The sequence below is a fragment of the Mandrillus leucophaeus genome, unplaced genomic scaffold, assembly GCF_000951045.1.
Source record: "Mandrillus leucophaeus isolate KB7577 unplaced genomic scaffold, Mleu.le_1.0 Scaffold480, whole genome shotgun sequence".
In the NCBI taxonomy this organism is placed as follows: Eukaryota; Metazoa; Chordata; class Mammalia; order Primates; family Cercopithecidae; genus Mandrillus; species Mandrillus leucophaeus.
In genome coordinates this window covers 1319029-1331118 of record NW_012105143.1, presented here as the reverse complement: position 1 = coordinate 1331118, position 12090 = coordinate 1319029, and the positions used below count along the sequence as shown (strand labels likewise).

The following is a 12090-nucleotide window of genomic DNA, read 5'->3' as shown; positions in this document are numbered from 1 at the left end:
ATGAAAAAGTTTCTCTCCACCTCATTTTCCTCAACACACCTGCTTCAAGAGCAACCTTGTCTTGGTCTTTTGTTTTTCAGGGCTCAATCAAGACATCACAGATGTGTGTTTTTCCCCCGAGAAAGATGACAGCTCCAAGTCTGTGACCTCACAAGTCTATTGGACAGCCAAAACTCAGCACACATCCCTTCCTTTGTCCAAAGCCCCAGAAAATGAACACTTACTTGGGGCAGCTTCTAACCCTGGTAAGTCAACTTTCAACAAGAAAGCCAATATGAAACCAATGTGAGATTGGGAAGACCCTGTGGAACTGGAGGGGCTGGCAGGGTGATGGCATCTGGGGATGGCAGATTTGAGGAACTCACATTCATTTAGCATCTACAATGTGCTGGGCTCTTTGACATTTACTTCCCCATCTAATTCTCACAGCTGGTAAGGGGAGGAGCAAGGATTGAAATTGATCAGTATGGCCCCCAAACCCATATTTTCACCTCTTCACTGTGGTGTCCACAAGACACATCTGAAAATAGAAATCAGAAAGGAGACTATCAATGGTTTCCTTTGGAGTCTTTCTCTGCTCCGGGCCACAATCCATCATCTAGTCCCTGGGCTCTGGCATGGTGGCCGGCTCTAGAATTAAACCCACCAATGGCTATTTTTGCAGTATTGGATTCGATCTTGAGGAGGGAATAAAATTAATGGGGAATTTGGTTCCCCACCTCAAGGCACTCCTAAGTTGGGTTTTGAAGCAAGACATATACATGAAATATCATAGGAAACACAATATCGTAGGAAATACAAGGCATAGATTCTAAAACACTTATATGGAAAATTTCAAATTTCAAAAGTATATAGAACAGTATGATAACCACCCACCCACATAGCACTGGCTTCAACAATTATCAACATTTTACCAATTTTATTCCATTCATTTCCCCCCCTTTCTTAAATTGTTTACAATTTTTTCTTGTTGGAGTATTTTTAAGAAAATTCCAGGCACAATGTCATTTCAGACTCTGATACTCTAGACTTCTCCTTGGGCTGAAAAAGTGGAAAAGTACATGTATATTTGGGTCAAAAGGTTCTATTCTCATGTGGCAGAAGAGATGACAAAAATCTAGTGGCCTAAGGGTAGACTCTGAGGAGGTTTATTTTGTGGGAGAGCTTTTGGTGAGGACTTGTTCTTGGCCTGGAGTTTCTACAGAGCCAACTCAACCACATACCTTTCTCTGGCTTCACTCTAGAGGAACCATGGAGGAATTCACTCCAGTGTATTTCTGAAATGAATAGGCTGTTTTCTGAAAAAGGAGGCATAACCAAGCCAGGGTACGATCCCTGCAATCTATTGGTTGACCTGGATGACCTCAGAGACCTGTCTTCTGGGTTCAGCAAATACCGAGACTTCATCCGTTACCTGCCCATCCACCTCTCCAAGTACATTCTAAGTATGCTGGGGTGTTTGAGGGGATTTCCCAGACACCTCCCATCTTGGCCCAGTTCTGGGGTTTCTGGGTCCATCTTTTTTTTTTTTTTTTCCAGGAATGCTGGATAGACACACCCTGAACAAGTGTGCCTCTGTGAGCCAGCACTGGGCCGCCATGGCTCAACAGGTCAAGACGGACTTGTCAGCGCACGGCTTCATTCAGAACCAGATTGTCTTCATGCAGGTACTTCCTGCAAGTCTGAAAGGGGAATGTCTGAGACCAGCTTCATTTTCACGTTGAGGCTGATCTGACTGTGGACCTTTTGTAAACCCTTAGCTGGCCTCCTGCTCTACATTTGTGGCCTTTTAGGCTTCATGGGTCTTTTCTTTTTGGTCCAGACTCCTGTTGACGACTGAGTACTCTCTCGTGGTCAGTGCATCTCACAAGGACCATAAGGATAGAGACCACTCAGGAGCAGAGAGGCAGAGCCTTTCCAACACCTCACAAAGCAGAGAACCCCCAGTCCCCAGGGAGTTATATCGCAGCTTACGCAGCAAGAAAGCCATACATGCGTTTCTGCATCAGCCTCATATGGAACACAGATGTTTATGAGGCCGCAAAGTATTTTTTTTTAAGTTAAAACGCAATTTTCCCCAATGGTAATCTTCTCCAGCACTTTTACTTCTCCGTTTCTTGCCAGAAGTCTCACCCTAAACCATGGATTTTGGTAACTTGAATTTTTTCCCCCAGCAGAGAGGACAGAGGATGAGAAGCAGCAGCTACGGTGAGGCTGGCGACAGTCTGACCATCTTTGCTGGTCCCCCTGTGGCATTTGGTGTTTATTTTTCTCCTCCATTTGATCTGCACACACTGCCAGAGGAACTAGCCAGAACTGGGCCCGCCTGCCGCAGCCAGGGCTTACGCATCCTTCAGATTTTGCCAAGAACTAGTTTTTCCCTTCTTCTTGCAGAGTCGGAGCCAAGAGTAGCCATTTTCTGTTTTTATTTTTTTGTCTTTTTCCAGGGGTCCTACACAAGAGGAATTGATCCTAATTATGCCAATAAGGTTTCTATCCCAGTTCCTAAAATGGTAGATGACGGGAAGCGCATGCGTGTGAAACATCCGAAGTGGAAGCTGAGGACGAAGGTGGGTTCCAACGGCATCTGGGGCAAGTAACTGTGAACGTCTCATTCTAATTGGTCATTGAAGGCTGAAGTCCAGACTCAGCCCTGGAGTGAGGACAGAGGATCATGGCAGGTAACACTCCTTAAGGAAGACCAGAGTTCTGTGTTGCTACTGACTTACAAGATACTTCCTCTTCTTTTTTTTTTTTTTTTCTTGAGACAGAGTTTCACTCTGTTGCCCAGGCTGGAGTGCAGTGGCGCGATCTCGACTCACTGCAAGCTCCGCCTCCTGGGTTTGCGCCATTCTCCTGCCTCAGCCTCCAATGTAGCTGGGACTACAGGTGCCCATCACCACACGTGGCTAATTTTTTTGTATTTTTAGTAGAGATGGGGTTTCACCGTGTTAACCAGGATGGTCTCGATCTCCTGACTTCGTGATCAACCCGCTTCAGCCTCCCAAAGTGCTGGGATTACAGGTGTGAGCCACCGCCCAGCTGACACTTCCTCTTCTTAAGCCTTGTTTTACTCATCTGTTGGATGGGTGGATTGATCTGGTTGTCCTCTCAGGGTTCTTCCTTACTTCAAAGCCCATGGCCGTGTTCTGTGTCCATGGCACCAGGTCATTTGGTGGCAGGTTCAGAGGCCAGGAGCAGCTCCATGAGCCCATGCCTCTGGAGGCTCCAGCATCTGCTGCTCAGGAATTCGAGGAGGACCCGAGGGGAGGGCCAGGGCTGGTTCCAGAATGCCTGGGGCCTAGATGAATTCGGCTCCCTCATCTCTCACTTCCAGGTTCATTCTGGCTCTAGGATGGAAGGAGAGAGTTAATTAAATGTAGCCCTCTCCACTAGTTCGTGGCCAACAATGAAGAGTAAACGGAAGACTCTTCGAGCTCTTTGCTTTGCCTATCAAGGCATGGTTGATATTCCTAAAACCATTAGATTTCTGCCCCCTCCTCCCTGCTTAAAGTCCATTTTGAAGTCTATTCAATTGGCCCCAAAAGGATAGTTAATAAGGGATGGTTTGACTGCCGCTTCCCAGAAGGAAGCTATGTTAAATTAGAATCTGAGAAACAGAAGTATCCAGAGAGAGCATCTAGTTCATATGACCTGGAGGGACCAGGCAGGTGACACAAAGGAGGAGGCGGGTGGTGTGGGCAGTAGCGGACGGTGTGGCTGTCATGGGCTGGACAGTTCACTGCATCTGAAGAGCCAGCTGCTGCTCAGTTCTGGCTAATTATTGTCTTGAGAGATTGTCTTGAGGCCCCTGACCTGTTAGACCATCTAAGCCTTAGAAGATAGAAATCTGACATATTACGTGAAATCTCTTGCTTTTATTAAATGCTGGCAACCAGTTAAGAGCAGTTTTAAAAACTACATGTGCCAAAGAAAACACATTTCTGGGCCGGGTGCCGTGGCTCACGCTTGTAATCCCAGCACTTTGGGAGGCCAAGGTGGGCGGATCACAAGGTCAAGAGTTTGAGACCAGCCTGGCCAACATAGTGAAACCCCGTCTCTACTAAAAATTACAAAACATTAGCCGGGCTTGGTGGTGGGCGCCTGTAGTCCCATCTACTTGGGAGACTGAGGCCGGAGAATGGCGTGAATGCGGGAGGTGGAGCTTGCAGTGAGCTGAGATCGCGCCACTGCACTCCAGCCTGGACGACAGAGCGAGACTCTGTCTCAAAAAAAAAGGAAAACACATTTCTGGATTTCATTTGACCTGCAGTTATTCATTTCTGAGCTGGTCCCTTCACCCATTTTGTAGATAAAGAAACTGAGGCGCAGAGAAGTCAAGCTCTCCTAGTCAGCTGAGTGAAAGAGGCTTTAATTTGAACGTGGACCTGCTTTTGTTTTCAAGTCTGTTGCTCTTTTATGTATAACACAAACAACACCCTTCTTCCTTGGGTGATGCAGTCAGTAATGGTCCAACAGAAGGACTACCCAGCCAGTGTTTGACATTCTAGGAATGTATTGACAGAATTGGAGCACCGTCATCTCGGACGAACACCGTCACTTTAAGTTCCAGGTCCCTTTCTAGTCTCATGCGTTTCAAGGAAATCACTTCTCTTCTAACTACAAGCAGCCAGAAAGAGCAGACAGTAAAACACAGATAAGACATCTCGGGCACAGAGGGAGGTGGGGGGAAAGTCTCTTGGGTAACTGCCAGACTTCACCCTCATACAATGGGCCCCAGTAAAACAGTGGGCCATAATAAGCACATTCCTTTCCCTTCAAGTGCACTAAGAGAGGGAAGCTAAATCAGACTCCGCGGGGTATGTCTGCAGCTGCAGAAAGATGTATGGGGACAGACACACAACTCTCCCTCCCAGATAAGCACAACAAAGAGACACAAAAGCAGTCCGAACATCTGATAAACTCTCCCACCCTGAATCCTTAGAAACTCTTAGTCTCTAAGAGAGTGTGGCTTCTGACCTAACTCGCTCAGAATTCCCTCCCAGATTTGAAATAAACCTGTTGACTGTCAAGCCACCCTTCGTGTTTCTCTCCTCTTTCTTTAATTCTTACATGTATAGTTTAAGAAAAGGGGCCAGGCGCAGTGACTCTTGCCTGTAATCCCAGCACTTTGGGAGGCTGAGGCAGGCCGATCACCTGAGGTCAGGAGTTCAAGACCAGCCTGGCCAATATGATGAAAACCTGTCTCTACTAAAAATATAGAAAATTAGCCAGGCATGGTGGTACATGCCTGTAATCCCAGCCACTTGGGAGGCTGAGACAGGAGAATCGCTTGTACTCAGGAGACGGAGGTTGCAGTGAACTGAGATTGCGCCACTGTACCCCCAGCCTGGGCAAGACAGCGAGACTCCATCTCAAAAAAAAAAAAAAAAAAAAAAAAAACAAGAGAGAGAGAGAGAGAAAAGCGAGAGAAGCAGGTGAAGCAGCATGGAGAACACATTAATAGCAAGACTAAGCAGTTATAGAGTCTTCTAGGAAAAGTGGAGGTGAGTGCTTCTCAGGGTGGTGAGTAATAGCATGAGTGTAAACTGTGTGCCAGGCACAATGCTTGTAGCTCTGCATGCAGCATTTACTTGACTTTACCATAGATCGAGGAGATGTCGTTGTTCCCAGCTTATGGATGTGGAAATGAAGGATATGCTGTGAGAAAGTGCCCAAGGTCTCATAGCTGGGCAGTGGCAGAGCTGGAATTTAAACTCAGCTCTTTTCCCTCCCAATGACTCCACCATGTGGCTTCTTGGGCTCACAAAACTTAGGAGATGAGCAAAGGCCAATGAATTCCCCCTGGGTTGGGAGAATCCAGGGCAGCATCATTTAATTCAGGCTGGGATATGGAAAGCTCCCTGGACCCTGGAGGGGAGGCAGGTTGGCAGATTCTTCCGGGCAGAAACTTCTTGGTGGACATTGCTACATGGTTAAAGATTAAGGAGAGGGAGCAGAGGAAAGAGGGCATCTAAGGAAGAGTCTAAAGGCATGGAGCAGAAGGCTAAGGTTTGGAAGGAGACTTCAGAGATGTCCCCAAGAGGACTCTCAGGTGCAAACATGATGCTGTGTTCTTCTTTGCCTTCAAGATAAATATATTCTGCTTTTTCTTTCCTGCTAGTCTAATGGCACTGTAATTTCTGGATATTTGAGGATAGAATATGGCAGGGAATATAAATGGAACTGAGAATCTAGTTCAGTCATCTATGCCAGAATTTAGCATGTCTGGAATGCCATACCTGCTCAGAAGGTGTGTGATAGAGGAAGAAAGGAGGGAGGAAGAATGAAGGCAGGCAGGAAGGAAATAAAAGAAAGACTGGGAAGCAAACAAAAGCGCCCCTGTCAAGACTTGATAAAATTGATTTCCTTTCCCTGAGTCCCAGATACCTTATCTGTAAAATAATGAGAACATTTTGTGGGGCAAGTGATCTACCTTGTAAGGCAGCTGCAAGGACAAATGAAGGTTGCAGATGTATGAAAACTTTGAAATGCAAATGCAGGTGGGGCGTGGTGGCTCAAGCCTGTAATCCTAGCACTTTGGGAGGCCGAGGCAGGCAGACCACCTGAGGTCAGGAGTTCAAGACCAGCCTGGCCAACATGGTGAAACCCCGTCTCTACTAAAAATACAAAAACTAGTCAGGCGTGATGGCGCACGCCTGTAATCCCCCCTCCTTAGCAGGATGAGGCAGGAGAATTGCTTGAACCCGGGAGGCAGACGTTGCAGTGAGCCAAGATCGCGCCATTGCACTCCAGCCTGGGTGAGAAAAGAAAGCAAAACTGTCTTAAAAAAAATGCGGCCAGGCGTGGTGGCTCACGCCTGTAATCCCAGCACTTTGGGAGGCCGAGGCGGGCAGATCACAAGGTCAAGAGATCGAGACCATCCTGGCCAACATGGTGAAACCCTGTCTCTACTGAAAATACAAAAATTAGCTGGGCATGGTGGCGCATGCTTGTAGTCCCAGCTACTCTGGAGGCTCAGGCAGGAGAATCGCTTGAATCCAGGAGGTGGAGGTTGCAGTGAGCTGAGATCGCTGAGACTGCATTCCAGCCTGGCGACACAGCGAGACTCCGTCTAAAAAAAAAAAAAAAAAAAAAAAAGCACATGCATAGCATGTATAGCAGTAATTTCACATGTGTCTTAAAATCCCTGAGTGTGCTTTGTACTATCAGGTAGATGTAATATACACATGACATTCCGACTTCTGTGAAATGGTCAGTCAAAGGGCACCTGTGACTTTATGTTGTGAGGATACCCTTTGTGAGCTCATTTTTGAAAAAGTTGTGTTATTGGTGACATTTGGAATTCAGCCTTGAAAGCTCATGGGATCAGGGCACATGGAAAATCAAAGAGGTGAAACAAAAATTAAGAACCTTGACCCGACACTTTTTGACTCATGGTTTCCTTTGGTGCTTGCTCACCGGCTGCTCCCTTCTCTGCAGAGCAGCAGCCTCAGCCTTCAGAGGAAGAATCCGTGAGCCCTGTGCCCTTGCCAGGGAGACCCTAGGGGCTCTGGGACTGTGGGTATTTGAAGTTACCACTGAGATTTAACTTCAAATATTCCCTTGTTAGAATGAGTACAACCTGTGGACTGCATACCAGAACCAGGAAACGCAGCAGGTCCTAATGGAGGAGAGAAATATTTTCTGTGGAACCTACAATGTTCGCATTCTCTCTGACACGTAGGTACTGGGTTCAGAATCTGGGTCTCTAGGGACGCTTGAGTTATCCATACTGACACTTGGGATTTCCCTGACCTTTGTGTACATGGAAAGGCAAGCTCTCCTCACCTCAAGCTCCAGCCCTAAACTTGCACGTGATCTCATGAAGACAATAGCTGCTTCATTTTGCACCATTCTTGGCAGTGGGTAAAGGACATTTTCCCTTTATAAATTTTGGGTATGCTGACCAACAACCTTTTGCACAAGTCACACATAAAATCTTCATTTTTTGAAATCTCTTTATTTTGTTATATTAATTTTAGAAATAATATACAGTTATTGGAAAAAATCTTCTAAATGCCAGAAAATGTATAGAGAAAGGCGAAGTTTTCCTGTAGTCTATCACCTAGCAATAACCACCATTAATATTGATGTCTAGCCTTCTAGAATTCTTTTCTTTGCATACTTAGCACAAATTTAAATAGCGGTGGTGTTATATTACACATATTTCTGTAACCCAGCCTAGCAAAGTACTATAGATATCTTCCCATGGTAAATATGACAGTCGTATTTATAATTGCATACTCTGACATCATTTCAATACGCCGAGAGAAGAAGGTTCTTTAATAATCAACTTTCTACCATATTTAGGCCTAGGACTTCACTTTATATTCACAAGGTTTTGCAAAGTCCACCTCTACTTTATTTTTGGCCATGAATCTTATTAACAAATTGCATCTTGACAATAGAACAGTCAGTATGAGGAAGACAGAGAAGATAAGATAGGGGAAAGGCAAAGTCAAGTTTTTATGGATAGTATGGTGATAACTGTTCTTTAGAAGAGATGGTGACTCATTGAACTCTAGGTATGAATAAGGGCAAAAATATCACGAATTGCTCCTTATAATATATGTGTGTACATATACATATATATACACACACACACATATGTACATGTATGTATATTAAAAAGTATATATACACACACACACACATATGTACATGTATATATATATATATAAAGTATATATATACACACACACACATATATATTTTAAAGAACAGTTATCACCATACTATCTGTATTTCTTTTTTCAGAGTGAACCTCATTCTGTCGTCCAGGCTGGCGAGCAGTGGTGCAATCTTGGTTCATTTTAACCTCCACCTCCTGGGCTCAAGCGATTCTCCTGCCTTAGTCTCCCAAGTAGCTGGGACTATAGGCACATGCCACCACGCCTGGCTAATTTCTGAATTTTTTTGTAGAGATGGGGTTTCGTTCTCTGGTTAGGTTGGCCTCAAAGCTCCTCGTATACATCCCTGTTTGTTGGAATGATCCCTCTCTACTCTGCAGTCCTAGTGTCATTAATAATAGTGTCCCCAGTTTGGGTGTGGTGGATCATGCCTGTAATCCCAGAACTTTGGGAGGCTGAAGTAAGAGAATTGCTTGAGGCCAAGAGTTGGAGTTTACAGGGAGTTATTATTGCGCCCCTGTACTCCAGCCTGGGTGACAGAGCAAGACCTTGTCTCTAAAAATAAATAAATAGTGTGCCCTTTCACAATAAAAATCTCTCAGTTTGGACAATACATTATTTGGTCATCCTGTTCATACTTTACCTATTTGCTAATAATCCTGTGATTGAAACATTAATTCAACTATTTGCTAATAATCCTGTGATTAAAACATCAATTCAAACTTGAAACATTAATTCAAACTTGAAACATTAATTCAAGTTTTATGGGACAATAAGCTCATTGTAAGTAAGGTCCTTATCTGATAATTCTTTATATTTCCTGTGGTATCTGCTAGCACAGGACTTTGAACCTAACGTATGCTCACTGGATATCGATTAAGGGAAAAAAGAAAAGAAAAGAAATATAGTGTGCAGAGGACTTCCCAACTGTGTTCCTCTGATGTTTTCCAAGAAAAAAGGTTTCCATGATCAGTTAAATTTGGGCAATGCCACATACTCCGTTCTCTCTCTCGGGGATTTAGCATACATTTACAGAATTTTTTTTTAAATTGCCTTTTGTCTTTAGTTTTTAAATTTGACGGAAATGGATTTTTGTCATGTATGAGCGTGGGGATCCCTCAGGGCCTGTTAATTCTCGACCTTGCCTTCTGCTGCCTCCCTTGTTGAAAGGCCCTGATTTTTTCTTTACACCACTGCTGTAGGCGAAAGTCAGGGGACTAAGTCAGTCCCAGGAAGGACCCAGACTCTTCTTTCATGGATAATCCTTTTCCCCTGGCACTCAGGTGGGATCAAAAAAGAGTCATCCACTATTCCGGGGGAGATCTGATAGCTGTGTCATCTAATCGAAAGATCCACCTTCTGGACATCATACAAGGAAAAGTGATACCCGTTGAATTCCGAGGCCATGCTGGGAGTGTCCGGGCCCTCTTCCTGTGTGAGGAGGAAAATTTTCTCCTAAGCGGGAGCTATGACCTAAGTATCAGGTGAGGAGTCCAAAGGCATCATGTTCCCCATCCCACCTAAGGCCTAGAGGCAGCTCATGGAAGAAGTGGGCATGCTTTTTTCTTTTTATATTTAACAGTTATCCTAGAAGATACTGACTTCTAGAATAGCTTCAGCTTATTATTTTGGCAAGGAAAAAGTCAGGAATGTATATAATGCTTAAAATTTGAATGAGATAGATTTATAACAGTTATCAGATATATTTTCTCATTGATGAGTGCAAGTCAGAAAGATTTTCTTTATTAGCATTCTTAGATGAAGAAATAATTTACCTTTGTTCTTACAGATTCTTTCAGGGAACATGGCTTTTTATGGGTATGAGACAGACTATAGAGGCAAAATAGTGTTTTAAAAACGCATATGTATGTATATTTTTAAATAGTATAACAAACACTCATGCATCCATTACTCAGGCCAAGAAATCAGATATCACCATTTCCTAACCCTCTCACTGTGCCTTTCTCTTCTTGCTTCTTCCTGCCAACCAGAGGTAATGTTATCCTAATTTTATATTAATTATTCCCTTGCATTTCTTTGTCATTTTTGCTTCCTTCTTATATATCTCCAAAAGTATTAATTACTTTTGCCTGTTTCTGAACTCAACATAAAAGGAATCATATTTTTAAAATTTGTTGGTACTTCATTCTTACATGGAACTGTATTTTTGAGATTCACCTATATGATGTAGGTGGCAGTAATTAACTTATTTCACTGAGATACAGTATTACATTTGATGATTGTATCATAACTCATGTGTTTGTTTTTCTGTTGGTGAACATTTGCATTCTTTCTAGTTTTTTGTTTGTTTGTTTTTTGAGACGGAATCTCGACCTGGTTGCCCAGGTTGGAGTGCAGTGGCCCGATCTCGGCTCACTGCAAGCTCCGCCTCCCGGGTTCACGCCATTCTCCTGCCTCAGCCTCCCGAGTAGCTGGGACTACAGGCACCTGCCACCACGCACGGCTAATTTTTTTTGTATTTTTTAGTAGAGACGGGGTTTCACCGTGTTAGCCAGGATGGTCTCGATCTCCTGACCTCGTGATCCACCTGCCTCGGCCTCTCAAAGTGCTGGGATTACAGGCGTGAGCCACCGCGCCCGGCTTTTGTTTCTAGTTTTTCATTATTTCAAAGAATGCTGCCAGAGATGGGTCTTGGATGTGTCCCCTGATGCCCATGTGCACGAGTGTTTTAAAGGTATATTCTTAGCATGGGAATTTCTAGGAAGGAGTACTAAACTGCTTTCCAATGTGGTTATATTAATTTACATTCCCATTTGCAGCATATGAGAATATCTCTTCTTATGTATTCTCACAAACACTTAATATTGTCAATCTAACAGTTTTGTCAATCTGATGGATATTAAATAAAACTTACTGTGTTTTATTGGGGTTTAAATTTTAACTTTTCTGATTATTAATGAAGTTGAGCACCTTTTCATATGTGTATTAGGGTCTCCAGAGAAACAGAACCAATAGAATGTGTATATACATACGAGATTTATTATAAAGTATTGACTTGTGTGATAAAGGCGGCTGGCAAGTCCAAAATCTGGGGGCTGGAGACCCAGGAGAGCCAACAGTGCAGATGAAGCCCAAAGGCTGTCTGCCAGAGAATTCCCTCTCACCAGGACTACCTATTAACTTTGTTCACAGTATCTACATGAATTTTGTTGAACAAAAATTCTCAAAATGGGCCGGGCGCGATAGCTCACGCCTGTAATCCCAGCACTTTGGGAGGCCCAGGCGGGCGGATCATCTGAGGTCGGGAGTTTGAGACCAGCTTGACCAACATGGAGAAACCCCATCTCTACTAAAAATACAAAATTAGCCGGGCATGGTGGCACATGTCTGTAATCCCAGCTACTCAGGAAGGCTGAGGCAGGAGAATTGCTTGAACCTGGGAGGTGCCACTGCACTCCAACCTGGGCAACAAGAGCGAAACTCGGTCTCAAAAAAA

At 44.1% G+C, this 12090-nt stretch overlaps 1 protein-coding gene across 2 annotated transcripts in view; it reads left to right on the top strand.

Moving 5' to 3' along the window:
- Window positions 1-12090, top strand: part of CDRT1 (CMT1A duplicated region transcript 1) — a 52059-nt gene that overhangs the window by 4641 nt on the left and 35328 nt on the right. For both annotated transcript variants that reach the window (XM_011995301.1, XM_011995300.1), the window contains exons 2-7: window positions 81-245; window positions 1245-1445; window positions 1540-1667; window positions 2448-2570; window positions 7574-7683; window positions 9917-10117. In XM_011995301.1, the coding sequence (XP_011850691.1) occupies window positions 81-245; window positions 1245-1445; window positions 1540-1667; window positions 2448-2570; window positions 7574-7683; window positions 9917-10117 (928 nt within the window). The remainder of the gene's footprint in view (window positions 1-80; window positions 246-1244; window positions 1446-1539; window positions 1668-2447; window positions 2571-7573; window positions 7684-9916; window positions 10118-12090) is intronic.